This window comes from Durio zibethinus, chromosome 23 (genome assembly GCF_047325235.1).
Source record: "Durio zibethinus cultivar Kanyao isolate XHJ-2024 chromosome 23, ASM4732523v1, whole genome shotgun sequence".
In the NCBI taxonomy this organism is placed as follows: Eukaryota; Viridiplantae; Streptophyta; class Magnoliopsida; order Malvales; family Malvaceae; genus Durio; species Durio zibethinus.
The window spans coordinates 312,566-330,801 of NC_143184.1; the positions used below are offsets into that span (position 1 = coordinate 312,566).

The 18,236-nt window shown below is 34.6% G+C and overlaps 2 protein-coding genes across 3 annotated transcripts; one reads left to right on the forward strand and one right to left on the reverse strand.

The window, feature by feature from the left end:
- The first annotated feature begins 2,404 nt into the window (after positions 1-2,404).
- LOC111313243 (protein DETOXIFICATION 43-like) lies at positions 2,405-7,648 on the forward strand. Its single transcript, XM_022913906.2, has 13 exons — positions 2,405-2,493; positions 2,711-2,832; positions 3,051-3,323; positions 3,498-3,691; positions 3,867-4,002; positions 4,122-4,218; positions 4,308-4,408; positions 4,645-4,808; positions 5,121-5,192; positions 5,368-5,484; positions 5,623-5,718; positions 5,826-5,947; positions 6,120-7,648. Exons 1-13 carry the CDS (start codon positions 2,408-2,410, stop codon positions 6,172-6,174), a joined length of 1,635 nt encoding a protein of 544 aa, XP_022769641.1. The 5' UTR covers positions 2,405-2,407; the 3' UTR covers positions 6,175-7,648.
- Positions 7,649-7,899: 251 nt separating this feature from the next.
- On the reverse strand, positions 7,900-12,076 carry LOC111313677 (zinc finger CCCH domain-containing protein 30-like). 2 transcript variants are annotated; one of them, XM_022914342.2, is made up of 2 exons: positions 11,767-12,076; positions 7,900-10,700 (listed from the first exon to the last, which is right to left on the reverse strand). In XM_022914342.2, the coding sequence occupies exon 2, from the start codon at positions 10,636-10,638 to the stop codon at positions 8,536-8,538; it is 2,103 nt and encodes a 700-aa protein (XP_022770077.2). In that variant the 5' UTR covers positions 10,639-10,700; positions 11,767-12,076; the 3' UTR covers positions 7,900-8,535. The 2 variants fall into 2 exon arrangements, with proteins under 2 accessions (XP_022770077.2, XP_022770076.2); XM_022914341.2 differs by having other exon boundaries at positions 7,900-10,727.
- Positions 12,077-18,236: the final 6,160 nt, after the last annotated feature.

The window sequence follows — 18,236 nt, forward strand, 5'->3', positions numbered from 1 at the left end:
TGTTAATTCATTTCAATTATCCAAAAATAAAATAAAATCTCGTGTTTTCTTTTCTTATCTAGTCATTCCTCAATAGTTTTAACATTCTTTAATCGTCAAGTAAATCTTCATTGATGTTCATATTTTTTTTAACCTCCATTTTCATGTTAGGTTAAAACTTCCGTTCACTATCATTTAAATTTTGCAATGATTGTCATAAACTTTTTTGCTTTTGCTAAAACGAATAAAATCGAAATATACTGAAAGAAAAACAACAGATTAATTAGAAAACTATTTTTGATAATTTTTTTAAAAAAAAAATAAACTGATTTATTATTGGTTCTTTTATTTGGGCTTTACAATAGCATTAGGCCCTAACTTTCATCTTTCCCGTCTATCCGCTCGGCCTTTTTCTTTGGTTTATGAATTGGGCCTGATGCCCACTTAATTTTTATCTTTTTATATTTTTGACAATTCTTTTTTTTTTTTAAATTACAAATACAAAAGAGTTCATAATTATAATCAACTATTAAAATTAATATATAATACATCATTGAATAATTAACTAAAAAATTAGAACATAATTAAATAATCAAACCCAGACATATAATGAGATATGAATATATAAAATCTCAAAGTTTTGAGGATTCAACTTAATTACTAAGGCCTACTTAGCAACCCCTTCACTCTTTTCTTTGATTTGTTGTTGTCAAAATGTGAAACACCTAAACTTGGGGAAGAACAGACTACATCTACACACACATTTGGAGGAAAAACATTTTTCATCAATTTAAATTCCCTTATATATATGTTTCAAAAAAAATAAAATTAGCTTATATATATATATATATATGTACTTAAATTTGTTCAAACAAGAAATCATAATCAATCACTGGGTTTGAAACAATTAATTAATGTATATACTTAAATTAGAGGCAAAGAAAGTTAGGCTCCTTAATTATAGTAAAAAGAACAAAAAACAAAGACATAGTATATGAGTCTTAAAACAGCGAAACTTTGTTGAAATTACTCGGAACCTATATTTGTCTGCATATACATAATCAGTTTTTTCCTCGTTATATTATATATATAGGTAGACATTTGGCATTATCTAGGCTAGAGATATACAGAACAGGTTTATTCAAAACTAGTACTAGTACTTGTTTTGTTAATTTATTCAACTTTTTTCTTCGGTAAAGGGGTACGTCCGTCAAACTTGTGTCCTTGTTAGACACTGATGTTCGTTGATGTGGCCTTCCTCAATTCTTTTGGTCGGTGTCATTCAAGGTTTTTAATTACGTTTATACACGTGTCCACGCATGGGTGCGGTTGCATGTGAAATTCTCATACATATATGTAATATATATAAACTCGGCCTTTATTTTTATATATATGCTTGAAAAGAATATCCTGGATTGCATGTTTCCGAAATGCATATTTTAGTTGGTCTCCCAGTGTTATCTGAGGAACAAAAGGAAAAGAATCTTTTGTCTGTGGAAAAATGCACCAAGGCAACGACAGATAGTCGCCGTTGAAAAGCGATTTGACTGACAAACTAGTGGAGAAAATAGGAGAATGGACGAAAGGTGAATTGTAGACTCTGGTTATAATGTTATCAAGGACGTGAACAACCGAGGGAGGTTTCGTTCATATACTGTTGCATTGGATACGACACATGTTTCTTCTAATGTTTTTGTTTTATTACGTACATTGACATCGTCAATGTGCCTTCGTAATAAATGTCCAGGTGACTTTTTAAACAATTTTTTTAAAAAAAGAAAACCATTCTTAATATTTTAATACTACAAACTTAAAACTCTGAACGCCAATTTCAATATCAATTATCCAAGGTTTAGAAATTGAAGTATATGAAGATCAAACTGCCAAAATTGAAGTACTTTTAGATCCTTGAATTCAGTAAGAAAATTAATGAGTGATTTGGTTGGGGGAGCATGTATGTGGGGGAAGAAGATATGGTCAATATCGTAAAAGCTGATGTGGCAATGTTTATGAATTCGGCTCATGGTACGTATTGTGTGTTTCGCAGGCAAGTGCGGTCACAGATTATTCGCTTATTTAACTTAGCCTATAGGCGTGCTTCCCTTTCGATATCTGTAACCATCGATCTATTTCATTTTGGTAGTGATAGGAAATCTCTTGAGCTGAGACTCATGGATATATTTCTCAGCACTGACATTTGATTCACTACCTCTTACTCTGTGCAAGGCTGCCTGCAGCTTTGGTTATCACCATAAGTTTTAATAGTTTTAAATAATAGTCGTAATTTTAATATCAATTACCATGCAATCTGCAGAATAAGAGCCTTAAATTCGCTTATAATAAGAAGTCGAAATTTCACGGTGGCACCATAAGCATCACTAGTCTTGTATTGGCAGTTTAAACTTGAGGTTGATTGGCACTGAGTATCATGGCTGAGAATGGTATTATACACCCACCTGAGAGCAACTGGAGCCTGTGGGGAATACCAGTTTTTGTCCTCTTCAAAGATGCAAGGTACAGTATCAACCTTCTGCTTTCGCATTGCTGTGTAACAGATGTCGAGGTACTTTAGATCTGGTATTAATGGATTATAAATTAATATGTTTCACAATGGTAATTTCATTGTTTAGGTGCTGTCTTCTCTTTAGTGTTTCATATAATGTTCGTTGAAATCTCAAGGGAGAAACCTTTCATGTTATTTGGCTAATTTTTGGTCCCTAATTTACTTTAGGCTTGTCTTCAAAATGGATTCACTTGGCCTGGAGATACTAAGGATCGCATTCCCCGCTGCCTTGGCCTTAGCTGCTGATCCCATCGCTTCTCTAATTGACACGGCATTCATTGGCCGTATAGGTCTGCTCTCATATCCTATGCTCTTTCTATAGATTCATGGGTACCTGCAGTTATTAGGATGACAGCATGAGAACTAAGGGCCTCATTTCTAGACGGACTGTTGCAGCATATGTTCAAAGTTCAAACCTGCTGTCTATGCTTTATCTACTTCGTTCATCTTCCTATATTTTTTCTGTTGATCATTCTCTTGAAGCAAATTTTGCGTCTTATATGTGTAGGACCCGTGGAGCTAGCTGCTGTAGGAGTTTCTATTGCTATATTCAATCAAGCATCAAGGATTACCATTTTCCCGCTGGTTAGCATAACAACTTCTTTTGTTGCTGAAGAAGATACTCTTGGAAAAATTAGCCCTGAAGCGGCAAAATGTGAGGATCTGGAGAAGAGTAGGCACAAAAACAATGAAATGAAAGAGTTGACGACAGAAGATGTAGTGCCTGAGAACTTGGAAAAGGGTGCAGCTAGAATTACCAATACGAAAGAGCCAGAGGATGGTATATAATTCTCTCTCTCTCTCTCTCTCTCTCTCTCTCTCTGATATGTTAAGGGCTAGAATAGATGATCCATTTAAAAAAACTTTTTTTTGAGGTAATCTTGGAGCGTGCAACGTGTTATATTGTCCTGAGTCTCCAGTAATAAGACAATTTGATTGGCGATCTCTTTGTTAGGTTCAAACACAAGTACATGCAAGTCCTCCTCTGAAATTGCTAGCAAAACTGAAAATATTGAAGTGAAAAAGGGGAAAAGACATATCCCTTCAGCGTCAACAGCATTGATTCTTGGTTCAATACTTGGTCTCCTGCAAGCTATATTCCTTGTATTTGGAGCAAAAACTCTCCTGCGTGTTATGGGTGTCAAACATGTAAGTATCAGCGCGCATCACAAACACTGTTAACTTTCAAATCTATTCGGTTCATCTTTTGTCAGTTATCACCTTATATACACTAAATTTCTATTTTGAATTAACGAGCTGTTACAGAGGAATATCGAAATGATGCTTGAAACGGTAACTAAGTAAATCCAATTTTATTGAACAGAATTCCCCTATGCTAAAGCCAGCACTAAAGTACTTGACTTTGAGATCACTAGGCGCTCCTGCAGTTCTTCTCTCTTTGGCCATGCAGGGGATTTTCCGGGGATTTAAGGATACAAAAACACCTTTATATGCTACTGGTACGCAGAGTTTTAACGTGGAATATTTTTTTAGTAGTAGTAATTGTAACTGTTACTGCTACTTAAGATATACTAAAACCGTTTCACCTTACACCTGTTTTTTTTTCCCATTACAATAGTTGCAGGAGACCTAACAAATATCATTTTGGACCCAATATTTATCTTTGCCTTACGACTAGGAGTCAGTGGTGCAGCCATAGCACATGTCCTTTCTCAGTAAGTAGATTGTTTTGCTCTAATTTGACAATCTTGTTTTTAAATTCTATACATTTAGTTATGTCTCTAATGGCTAATGATCGTTGCAGGTATTTGATTTCGGTTATCCTCTTGTGGAGGTTAATGAAACAAGTTAATCTTTTACCTCCAAATATGGAAGACCTGCAATTTGGAAAATTTCTTAAAAATGGTAAGGGGCTTAATTATTACCACTATATCAGTACTACAATAGTTGAACAAATAAAGAGCATCCAACAGCTTTGGAGTTTAGTTTTTTCTAAAACGCTGGTTATGGCGTCTAAACTTCAACCATATAATTCTCACTTCTGTTAAAACTTTATTTTTGGTCTCATTTAAACTAGTTGCCCATCTATAAGAATACATAACTAGTTAATGCCCTTGACTCTGGTCTAACAATACTTACAGGTTTTCTATTATTAGCAAGAGTAATAGCAGTCACATTCTGTGTGACATTGGCAGCATCAATGGCTGCTCGGCTTGGTTCAACGCCTATGGCCGCATTTCAGATTTGCTTACAGGTCTGGATGACATCATCTCTTCTTGCTGATGGTCTAGCTGTTGCTGGACAGGTAAAAATCTATTACCATTTTTTTAACCAAAAAAAAAATGTAAATATGGAACAGTGTTCTTGTAATTATTTGATCATAATTATTACTTCATAGAATGTGAAAGTCATCCTTAAATGGGCACTTGACATGAAATTGCATATGCAAGTAGAAAAGATTAAACCGTGATATGAAGTTGAGAAAAATATACAAACTAAAACCTAGACATGTTCTTGTTATTATAAGTTTGATTGTAATCACATCTGTGTTGATGAATGGGAACGTTAATTGGCTGATTAACCTATATGTAATGTTGTCCTCCTGGCCCACATTTAGGCAATTCTTGCTTGTGCATTTGCTGAGAAGGACTACAGGAAGGTGACAGCGGCGGCATCTCGGGTATTGCAGGTACGATATATGAGGTCAAGTTCTATGGAATGCCCCACAATTCATCCTGTATACATGTAATTGAATCAACTAGCTATCCACATTGTGGAGTGTGGACATGGTTAATTAAAATCAAATGCAACCTAAAATTTTCAGATGAGCGAGCTCTAATTCTTAAAAGGTTTGAGTTTTTCAGATGAGTTTTGTCCTTGGTGTGGGGCTTGCTATTGTTGTTGGAGTTGGTTTGTACTTTGGGTCAGGAATCTTTTCGAAAGATGCTAGCGTTCTGCACCTTATCAGTATAGGAGTACCGGTAATTAATTGTTGATGTATCTACAAGCTCCATATATTAATTTAACTATATATATATATGTTGTAATTACTTTCTATAAATGATCCTTCTTAATCAACTGAATATATATATATATATATGTCTCTCTCCACCCATCAGTTTGTAGCAGCTACACAGCCAATCAACTCAATAGCTTTCGTTTTTGACGGTGTCAACTTCGGAGCATCTGACTTTGCATACACAGCTTACTCCATGGTAACAGAGGATATATATATATAACATATAAAATCTTTCAGTACTTTCTGAGCTCTCTTCAAATAAATAAATATATATATAATTTTTTTTTTTTCTTGTTTCTTCAGGTATTAGTAGCTGGAGCGAGCATTGCAGCATTATTCCTTCTCTACAAAAGCAACGGTTTTATAGGAATCTGGGTTGCATTAACCATTTACATGGCTCTGCGATGCTTAGCTGGTGTTTGGAGGTAAAACCCTAGTTCTTATTCCACATATCATGTTATCATTTCATCCTTAATTTATGCATCAAACGATGACTCTGAAGCATATGTAATTACAACTTTTTTTGTAATATATAATATTAATTTGTTTGTATCTCTTTGAATTTGATCCAAAGTGCTGCTGTACATAATATTGCAGGATGGGGACTGGAACTGGACCTTGGCGCTTCCTAAGAAATCGATCCATGCCATAGGATTTGGAATTCCAAGAAGTCATTATTGTTTTGTTAATATTTCTGGTTTATGCAACTATATTGCTTCCTTGTCGTTTGCATGATGGTGGTTCGTTCCTTTCTAACAAATTATTAGATGTTTTTTTTTCTTAATTACCCCCTTTTTAGAAGGGTATAAGAGTTGGATTTATAAATTAAACAATTTACAAAATAACTTTGACAATTTTTTTTTAATCATATAAACTACTGAAATCGCTTTCTCATCTCAAGTCAGCTCTTTTCTCTTTCTTCTTCCATTCATTTTTCCATCCACTCCTCTCTCTAAACTCACACTTGCTCCCTAACCACAAAACTCAGATTTTGGCGTTGGATTCCCGGCTGGCTGACGTTCACCATCGTCGGCCGCTGCTAATCGGTGTCTGAAAAATTCACAACCGGCCATCCTAAAACCCAAAAACAGAGCAAATATATAGAAGATAGTTCCGCAAAATCAGACACAAAAACTTCGGAGATGCCTTAGAAAACCAAAGCACCTCAACTTTAAATACTCCGAAAAACAGCAAGTACTCCCTTTTGATAATCCTACTGCCATGGAACTCCTCACTGCTCTGTACTTCTGTTGTTCAACGCAACTAAACCTGAACGTGAAAGTGCAAAACAAGCCCTACTCCACATTCGTCCATAGATAGTACAACTACAGCCCACAAGTTCACCATCATTCATTTATTAGATATTTCTACCATAATTATTGCTCCAGCGGACCGTCCGAATTGCACATCATTCATTTATTACTCCTAATAAGCTTAAAGACCTGGATTCTATTTACAAAAACGATGTTTCTCACTTCTTTATCTTTTTCTTTTTCATAGGTATGTCTATGTGTTTATCCGCCTGAGTGCATGTGAAGATAAAACAAACCTAAAGATATCCTAATTTGGCTCCTTATAAATCCAGTTTCTAAAAGCGGTTAATCCGACCAGAAACGACAATGTCAGCTGAACCATAGGCAAGCCTCTAAAGATCTGTAATGCAGGGTATACCGTATATCATATATTCATGTAACTCTAAAACCTAATGACTAAGCAGGCAGATAACCCATTTCTATGGACCTTATCATGACCCAATGTTTAAAATAATGAAGCTTGATTACCAAGTAATCATGTGCGCTACATTTGATCCCTAAAAGAGGCATCTTTCGTTTATGGTAGCATCCTCTGTTACGAATTTGATTATCCATATATCTATGGTACATTTGATGATGATACTTTAAACCAAACCATTAATTAAACTTGCAAACTAAGCAAACCAACCGACTTCTTAAGGCAATGCCCTAGGAGTTTACCACATGCCCCCACAGATCTCTTTCAATGAAGAAATTAGTAGAAACACAACCATTTATTTTCTGACTCCACTAAAGACCAACCCACCTACTTTACTTTTTATGGGGTGGGTGGTTTGCATCATTCAGAGGTACATCATCCCATGCACTCCCCTAAAAGAGATCTTTAGAAAGTTGGATCCACATTCCTTTTTCAAGGAAAAATATCCCTTGCACCCTACAAATTCCATCCCAAATTCCACATTTCATGATCTTCTCAAGAAAGATTGTAAGAATCCAAAAATATCCACTCAACCAATCCCCATCCTAAAGAGGGGAACCACCGCATCACAGACCCCCATACTTGAATAAATTACACGAATCAGAATCAACCATCAAGAGAGTATGAGAAAAGGGAGCAAAATGAATGAATGAGAAAGTTGAAGTGTATAGAACAAAAAAAAAATAAAGGTATTGAAACTTTAATTCGGTTTTACTTTACATCATCCAAAGGAAACGCATAGCGGACTCTCATCCTTCATATGATCCTACAAAATGCATGCTTTTCTAATAAAATGCACGATCTTCTACATCATATAAAAAAGAATCACCTATGCTCTCCCTCAGAATTCTTTCTTCACTAATTCACCAATGCAAAATAAAGTAATATGAGACATCAAAAAGATACAAAGTCTTTACATGTAGCTACCCTCTAAAATGAAAACTGAGGTAAAAAGTAATCCTAATTCAGATATGATGGAAGAGAAAGACCAGAACCTAGGCTCGATTGCTTAATATTAGCCCAGCTAAAGGCTTCCTACATTTTTGCCCGAATTCTTCTTTAAACAATAAATGATATAAAAAATGAATAAAATTCCCAGAAATTTCCCACCTACTCTTTAGGCCACACTTCTTTTTTCTGCATTTACCACACTTTCATTTCCCAGTGCTATCTTTCTCACTAGCATAAGACCCACAAAAATATGTACCTTGGTAACTCTGTTTGTGGGTCCATGCTTAATATGTACCTATCTTGATGAGGTAAAAAAAAAACTTTTGTTTCTCTAGACTACAAGCTGATCGAGCTGCATCTGCTCAAGCCAAGCTCCTATAACAGAATGTTCTGCAGAATTATTCTGGGAATTAGAATTATTCAGAACTTCACCAGATGATGCACCACCAGGGACAGGAACCGCCAACTTCTCTTGCATCATTTCAGGTGGGGATTCCTTCACAAGAGATTGGACCCATGACAAATCAGGCTCCTCACCATTGTTCCCAAGCTCAAATGATGATGATCTCCGCAATTGACCCATTTCATATCCACTGACTGACCAATCCAACTGTCCATTAGGTGATCCCCACTTGGACCAAGAAGAATTCACAGGAGATCCAATGGGATTATTGGACCCAAGTTCCCTACAGCTAAGGCTGCGTAGCTGTTGTTGTTGTTTCTCAAGCTGAACATATGTTGAAAGGCGAGCGGCCATAGGGGAGATTGGCTCAGTACTTCTAGGTGACATTCTTCCAGGAGACCCAACACCAAATGAAGCCTGCAACAGAGGGTGCTCAACATTTTTGGGTGAGAAGACACTTGTATTGATTGGGGAGAACATGTTCTGTTGCTGTTGGAATTGATTAAGAAGAGAAGATTTATGGGTTGGGGAGCACACAGCAGAAGCAACTGTCTGATCAGTGTATCGAGGACATGAAGAAATTTCTGCAGAAAATAGCTCTTCAAGGTTTGAAGGAGTTAACGTTTTAGACCGAACAGAACGACTTATAGACACTGAACTGTTACAGGACTGAGAGAAACAGGTTAAGTCATTTAGAATATGTTGCTGGGCATCAAAATCTGGCAACAAGTCAAAGTCCTCAGGTGGGATATCTCGAGCATTAAGGGAGCATCTCAGGCGGCTTGATTGGAGGTTGCTTCCAGGGAAATTAAGAGTTGGAACATTTGGCTGGGGCCACGCTGCAGATGAGTGTGAAATCCCATTAGATGATGGAGACATGGGCTTATTAAAAGGAGAAGAGGACAAGGCAGATACAGACAAGGGTGAACCAGGTAAAAGGCTCATAGCAGCAGCCATGTCCATGACATTGGCAGCAGATGCAGATGAGCGTGAAGAGCCAGTAGAGACGTACAGGGGGCGGAGTTCGCCTGCTGTGTGGGCAAAAAAGCAGACCCGCCTATTGCAACTTGTGCCATCCTTGCACAGCCGAGTCCGGTATTGTGCTGGATGAAGCCAACATTCAAAAACTCCATGAGCATATTCACACTTATCCCCATGTCTACAAGCCCCTTTTCTGAATTCAGGGCAAGGCACACAGCTGTAATGGTACTTACGTGGGTCCCTTCTGCGTGCATTCTCTCCTGGATGGACAAATGGACACTCTGTCCAATCATGGGAGTATGCTCTTGAGCAAGGACGGATCTTGAATGAAAACATGCGGAACTCATCAGTTGCATAAATGCTGTTCTTGATATCGGGGAGAGATGGATCCACTAAGCAATCCTTCTTCTCTATTGTGTTAACGGGTATATCAATTAATTTTGAATCCATTGGAGATGAAGTTAGATTCGAAAGACAGGGTGGTGATCCATTCTCAGGTGAAGAAGAAAGAGTTGGCGAGCTAGACGTAGAGTTATCAATGGATACCCATAAATTGAGCTCCCCAAAAGAGTCATCAGAAACTTGTCCTGAAAGAAGTTCTTCCAGAACAGATCTTATGCTTTGGAGCTTGGGATGTACTACAACAACATCGGCAGGTTGGTGGCCAACGGCATCAGTGCAATTTGGATCAGCACCGGCTGATAAAAGTAACTTGACAACATCAGCTGCATGAAGAGATCCACCAGAGGTGGCACAGTGAAGGGCAGTACTTTTGTCCATGTCACACGATAGATTGACATCAGCCGCTGAGTGAGTCAGTATAAGCTTAACAGCATCAACACTACCATAAATAGCAGCAACCATTAATGGAGTTCTATGCTTTGCAACTATTTGGTTTGAGCCCCTTTTACGACTATACCAAAGTCCAACCTTATCGATTGAAGAAGCATCCTGCTCTATGGATTGCTTAATGCCCTCAACATCATTGTTAGAAGAAAGCTCAAGTAAGCTGGAAAAGGAATATTCAGTTTTCACAGTTAAGCGATTCATGTCTTTAGTGTTAGGTGTAGTTTCTCCGGTAGATGTTGGAGTGGATTCAGATTTTGATCGCTCTGGGTCACCACAAATGTTCTGGTTAGCTGGAAATTCATTAACCAAGAACAAATAACCAGTCAAATCAAATTGAATCACCTGGGCATACTGAACATCTCAGGAAAGATAAAGGAACAGATCATGTTTACAAGAAACACAACAAATCATCAGAAAAAAGAAAAAAATAAATCAGCCAACCGAAGGAAACCTTTACATGGCCAAGAAAAACTAGATTTTGAATAGAATTATTTTATCCTTTAAAAAGAAATGGAAAACATGCAGCACAAAAAATATACTCGTAATTATCAGAGTTTCACCAATTCTTCTTTTCTGTATCTTTCCAAACAGAGTACAGTAATACAAGAAGAATAAAGCTGAAAAAGGAGAGTTCACGTGAAAGTACACATACATTATCAATAAGCAATGGTGACTACTCTGACTATTGAAATAATAAAAATTAAAAAAAAAAAAAACATACTGAAATTCTTCTGATCACCAAACAGACTGAAAGAATTAATAAGAAACAACCCAAAAGTGTCAGCCAATTGAAAATTAGTAGCTACAAGACAGATCCGGTCATGATTTAGAATAATGTAGATAAATACTTGACAGGTAATTGCCAAAGCCAACAGTTATTATTCTCAAGATAAAGAATTTTTATCATGAATGCTATAATGAAAAGAAGTATAAAACATTGTTTATGGATTAAAGAAAAAGACTATTAAAAAAGAAAAGGAAAACTTATATCATGAAAGGAATAAAACGCAGAAAAAGCAAGAATAAGATGAAAAAAGATTTATTGAATATTAGTTAGTGACTTTTTTTTTTTTTCAAGATTTAAGCTACTAATATTTTCATAATTAAAGAATTAAAATATCAAGCATTGCTTAATACGGTTAAAATTTTGCTAAACACAAATTCCATTCCTCTGACACTTCAGTTTTATGCATTATTTTAGCTATTAGAACAGAAAAGGAAAGAGCTTGAATTGAAACAAAACTAATCGAGAGGTAAATCAGGTAATAAAAAAGTCAATGTCTAAACTTGACAGTAAAAGATCAATACAATATTTAACATTATACTTACCAAAAAAAAAAAAAAGTACAACTTGAATCCAATATCCGCTAAGCAGAGCAAAGGTGGAAGGGATCTAAGGAAAAAGAGAGATATAACGGAAAGGTGGAAAACATTTAAGGGTTGTTTAAGGATTCAAAGAGTAAATATCAAAGGCTAGATAAAGAACGGCCTTTGTTAAACAACGAAACGATTTATTGTCAAATATAATCACCATCTATGCGATGCATCAAGAAAAAGAAAAGAGATTTCTTTGGGTTTTCTTCTTCTTTTTTGGGAGGGAGGGACAGAAGTTGTAGATGAAGAAAAGAAAGTAACGTCTAGAAGCTTCAAGTGAAATTGAGATGAAATAAATTGAGGAGATAAATGCTAATTCAGGTTTTGGAAATAAGGAAGAAAATAATACGAATTAAATTAACGGTAAATGGGCCTTGCCTTGGACACTTACCTTACCTAAGCCCATGTTTCTTTATTTTTTAAACAAAATAAAAGTACCGGACCAAAGATACCTTTAATTTTTAAAGGCTACTACTACTACTAGCATTATAAACTTACTTTAAATAAATGTAAAATGTAAAATGTAAAAAATAAAAAATAAAAACATAATGACTCTACTAAAATTAGATAACATAAATATTATAACCATGTACTTTTTATTATACTTTATTTATAGTCCTGTTTTTATTTAAATGTATTTTTTAGATTTTCACTTATAAACCCAAAGTGTATATAAGTAATTAAAACAAATAAATATTGGAAAAAAACAAACAAAATGAACCTAAGTAACATTATTTACGTTTCTAATAGTGAAATGAATTTGAGTATGTATTTGATCTGATTTTACATTATAAATAAATTTTAAAAACATATTGTAAAAAAAAAATTAATTTAAAAACTTGGTACCAGTTGTGGAAGGAGCAAGGAAGGAGTAAGTTGTAAGTAGGAACTAAGGTGAATTCGAGCTGTGGATTATGGTTTAGACTGAGAGAATTAAATTATTTAATTTCGGCAGAAAGTATGAAACTATTGTTATTATGTGGATCAAATACCGTTAAAAATAAATAAATAAATATATATAAGCATTCACACAGACCTGCAGTTTTCTACAAAAGGAGGTATGACAAAAAAGGAAAGCTAATTATACAAGTTTTGGAGTTTTCTGCTTAACCTACCCTCTATATATATACATACACACACACACGCGGTCCTACTTGATTAATCAAGAATATTATTAGTACTTATATATCCTTCAACCTGATTAGGAAATAAAATGAAAAAAAAAAAAAAAAAAGGAAGAAGAAACGGTGAGAAATCCACAAAAATTTGGGGGGGGGGGGTCCATTTTGATAACTCCATTTCAACAACCTCGGAGAGCATATAACTGATAGAGATAAACAAACAAAAATAACCCACGTAAATTGTCATTCCATATTTCGGGACTGACAGATTTTGGCTGCTTTCCTATCTCCCTCTATTGGGAACCAGTCCAATATGCAATGACTATGAGCGGGGAAATGTCATTGCATGATGTTTGTCGATGCCCTGATCACCATGCTACACTTGCCAGCCAGCCAGCCAACCATGTCTATATTCTCCATCATAAGATCAATGTGGGTGTGTTTTTAATTTCATTTTCTTCCCGAGTTTCTCAGGCAGGCTCAGAGCCGATCATAAAATATCAATGCTACTTCATAACACATAATTAATAGTAATACATGTATGTTATTTAGTTCAAAAAAAAAAAAGCATGTGTATATGTGATGATAATTTTCCATCAAAGCAAAGGACTTACCATCAGATGATCAGATATCAATTCTGCCTAGATGGGATGATCTAAACCAAGGATAACACAGATGTAATAGAATCATACCTTCGTCAGTTAAGCTAATCATCAATGAGTAAGCTTAACAGCCTGTACACTTTTTCGAATTTAATTTTTTCTTAAATTTCGAAATTCTATTAATGCTAAGATTAGATGCATTGTTTTCATTTCTTAAAAAAAAAAAAAAAAGGGGAAAAGCAGAGTGAGTTTCCAAAAACTTCAAAACCTAATCGATCTATGATTGAGAAAACATAAAAGGCATAGATTCCTTGTTTTGTTCCAAGGTTAGACTAGTGAATTTTAGTGCATACGAATAGGCATGGCGCGCAGGAGTGGAGGAATCTCTGAAATTTAGGCCGCAATTATAGTTAGTACTGGACTGGACTGAACTAATTTCACAAGCACACGTAGGGAGCACGGAAAAATTCCCAACATAACGTCAAATCCTCGTGGAAGCGGCATTAATTGCATGATATTTATGTTTTTTCTTTTCTTTGTCTATACAGTGGCAAGTACTAATACCAAAACTACGGTAACTAACAGTTTCAGTTTTGGACTTTTGAGGTGATAGAATTGTGATAATATTATTTGATATTATTTTAATATCATACGGATCGATTATTTTATCAAGATAATATCAAATATAAATATTTTATAAATCAAATATATAACTAAAATATTATAATCGATGTTCAAGACTTTGATGTCTTCTTGACTTAACGCCGTACTGATGGCTTGATTTTTATAAAGATATATTTTTCACTACAATAATTTATTTTAATATGATCTTGGTACAATAACTTTTTTTTGGTTGAGGGAGTTGATCAATGATTTGTTTAACAGTTTTATAAGAATTTTTTATGTAGAGAATTCGCAATACTATGGCAATTATAAAGTATACTTAACTTGTATCACTACAAACTATAGAATAAATTGAAGAATTCATAAAGCTGAAACTTTAACTATGGAAGAAGGAGGAAGAAATTACTAAAAGAGAAAAGAGTTTTTAGCCAAACATATTTTTTATAAAGAAGGATTTCTTACAAGAAAAAATAGGATTGGAGAAACTTATAAAAGTTAAAACTTTCTTGAACTTTTCTTAAACTTGATCCTTTTGGGAAAAAGAGCTTACAATTTATACATGAAAAAAGTAAAAGAATATTGACTTAATAGAACGAAATCATGATTAAAATTATGACCTTACAAAAGACTTGAAATAAAGTTAAAATTACTTTAAAAAAGTAAAGATGACTCATCAACAATATGACATAAAGTAAACATGACTTGACATAAAATAAACTAGACATAAAGATGAAGGAGAATTAACATAAAGTAGACTTAAAATAGATGGTGAGTTGGCAAGACGTCAATATCAGCTTTGGAGTCTTATGGAAACCATTTGGAGAGCACTATCACACATAATTATACATAATTGGATTAAAACAGGAAATATTTTATTTGGGAGCATCACGACTGGATTTCTGACTGAATCATTCCTATTTTGGAAAATCTTCAATGTACTAGAGAACTAGACAATCATCTACCTACTGAAATAATCTGCAGGGAGTTTGAACGAGATTTTAGAAGAGGTCTAGTAAGCATATCTGGGAGGATGTTATCCCTGTTTTTTATATATGCTGGTGAATGAGTATCGTAAGAACCATTGAGAAAGTTTGAGTAACTATGCATTTGACATATGTTTCTTCTTAAAATTAAGCATTTGATTGAAGGTTAACGTATCCAATTCCACAAAAAAAATGATATTCAATGAGGTAAAATTCAAATATTTTGATTTCATACTTTACAGCTAAATTTTTTTTTAATGCAGAGTGATAATAAAGTTTTGAATCTTTGAATCTACCACTTTTATAATAATATATCTGTCTGGTTCCATCTTTTTCTTCTAAAAGGATTGCTTACCAAAATTGTTCACTTATATTTGTCTACAGTATCTTTTTTTCTATCTGAAAGAATCTTTAAAGTAAGAAGTGATTGCGCTTTTATTTTCAATGTCTGTACTACTTTTGTCTACTTCTGGGACTACTTGAGAGATTCTTTCTTTAACATCTGTCTAAATGAATGAGTTAACTGTATAAAATATGAGAGGAATTCACTAATGTAATTTGATTACATCGAAGAATTATTGTACTTGCTTCTTGAAAAGATTTTCATTAAAAAAATCTGCAAATGTTTTAGTAATGTGAGGTTGAGCTATGTACTGACCATATTTCAAATGCATGCCCAAGAAATCAATTTTTGAGTCACCAATGATCATCTTTTTCTCTGAAAGCATTATCCCATTCAAAGTGTTGAATGGTACAGTTGATTTATCTCCTGTATCACTTCGAAATCTCTATAACTTCTATCACCCCTATGGGATAATAGGAATCCATATGGCATACCCTTTCAAAAGGTTTAGTACCCTCTATAGGATAGGTGGTGCTGCTTATAAAGAACTAGGGTACAACGAACGAATGCCACTAAAGACCTACTTTCCTCCATCCAACCCAAGAGCAACTCTACGGGTACTTTTTTTCAATTAACAATTCTAAAAATGCTATATGTCTTTTTATGTCATCTATGTCAGTTTTGTATGCATCACCTCTTGTTTAAATCATAGGAATACGGGTTTTCTCGTCCCTCTCTCATGAAAGATTTTCTCTCCTGATTCCTATCGAATTGTCTATATTCCATTATTCATCTTCTTTGAGCCTATTGAAAGGAGAATTCCTTCATAGCAATCAATAATGCAAGTTGACAGGGATAAAGAGAGAGGTCTTTACTTCGCTTGTTTCGAAATGCACTACTTCCTATGCTCTAAACTCATATTTGGATTGGCTTTTTTTCTAATAAGAGGTGCACTGAACCAACTATACTATTGAACAATCTGTTAAAACTTATCCAATAAATGTGTATCAGATATGACATCTGGGAAGAATAGTAAGATATTATCAATGTAAATCAATGCATTATCAAGAATAGAAGTAAATATCTTTGTCATTGCTTTTTGAAATAGTGAAGGAGAAATTTTTAATCCAAAAGGTATAATTGTCCACTGAAAATGATGTTGAGGGATGCAAAACACCGTTTTGAATCTATCTTATGGATGTATACCTAATTGCCAGAATCCTGTTTTCAAGTGAAACTTTAAGAAGACTTTTCCATTTGATAAATTTGCAAACAAAGTTTTATATCTTGAAGGAAAAACTTGTCATCTGCAAGGAAAATGTTAAGAGACTTGTAATTAATCACCAATTTTAATTTTTTACAAACTTATTCTGAACTTTTATTGACATAAAATGTTTCACATGACTATGGAGAGAAGATTGGTTCAATTAATTCTTGAGCCTAGAGAATGAAACATTCTTGGGTTGTCAGCTTGAAATGATCTGGGTTTATGTTTGAATGACTAGCTTTTATTGGGTTGGCATTTTCATCTTTTTTTAAAGGAAAGGGTGATGAAAAATTTAGGATTTTTTCAAAAAGGATGATTGCATTTTTAAAGGAATTATGAATAATTTTTTACATAAAAAAAGTGAATGAATTTTTGTTTAAATTCTTAAAAAACATCTAATTGAATGGTTACGATGAAAAGGCTATGAAGGATTTTTCAAGATCTGAAATATTAAATGATCACTATCTAAATATTAGTAGTAGTATAGTTATTACTAATCTTCATTCCCAGCACTAGCGACCTTTAGAAGATAGTCCTCTACTTGGTCCAGGCTCTCAATGAGCGCTCCTTTAACCTGAGCCTCCACCATCATGGCAGTGCCGCTTTTCTGGGCTCCTTGGGGTTGGGGAGAAATCAACGGACGATGGATGACCCTCACTCCCACTTGATGGGGGTAATGGATGCGCAAGAGCTAGCTCCTGCAGGGAGACCTGTTGCACCCTCTCATTTCTCCAACTGCCTTAATTAACTCATGATCACAATCATAATATTATTTTATTCATATATATGCAACAAAACAAAAGCATCATCATTAAATAAAATTAATCAGTAATGTCATTTACTCTATATATGCAACCTCAAACATCACGAAACGGACGTACCATGTTGTCTAAATCGATCTAGTCTCGAGAAAACTGGTCCTTCACTAAGGATAGTCATTGAGAATATTTCACAGAAAAACAGACTTTTTAAGGAAAAATAATTAGTTGAATTTGGTGAGGAGATAAAACTCCGCCGGGATGCGTGTGTTAAAACTGAATGAGTAATTCTAAAGAAATTATTTATATATCGTGTATAAAAAGAAACATTATTATACGTGGCAGCTTCCTAGCAACTGTGGCATGTGTCACGACTCTTATCTTGTACGCGTAAGACATATGGGCATCACAGCCATGATTAGGATAATGATAAATTGATCATTCATGTGTATAGTGCTGGGTTTGCGTGCAGTGAATCTGGGGTCACCATTGCAAACCAAAGCTGTATGTGTCTATAATTGTATTTGTACGCACTACTACTATACCATATGTATGTGTTTAGGGTTTTTACGAGGGATCGCTCAACGCAGCCAGCCTGCCAGCAAGACAGAAACAGTGATTTATAACTGATTTTTTTTTTTAATTCTTAATTCGTATCTATTAATTAATTTACTAAAAAAAATTATTAAACGTGTGAGTCTTCAGGTCTACAATCTAATTTAAAAAT

Coding starts and splice junctions, on each gene's coding strand:
- LOC111313677 (XM_022914342.2), bottom strand. CDS start 10,638: ATGAATCGCTTAACTGTGAAAACTGAATATTCCTTTTCCAGCTTACTT.
- LOC111313243 (XM_022913906.2), top strand. CDS start 2,408: ATGGCTGAGAATGGTATTATACACCCACCTGAGAGCAACTGGAGCCTG. Junction 4,409..4,644: donor TGGAAAATTTCTTAAAAATG/GTAAGGGGCTTA, acceptor CAATACTTACAG/GTTTTCTATTATTAGCAAGA. Junction 5,719..5,825: donor CATACACAGCTTACTCCATG/GTAACAGAGGAT, acceptor TTGTTTCTTCAG/GTATTAGTAGCTGGAGCGAG.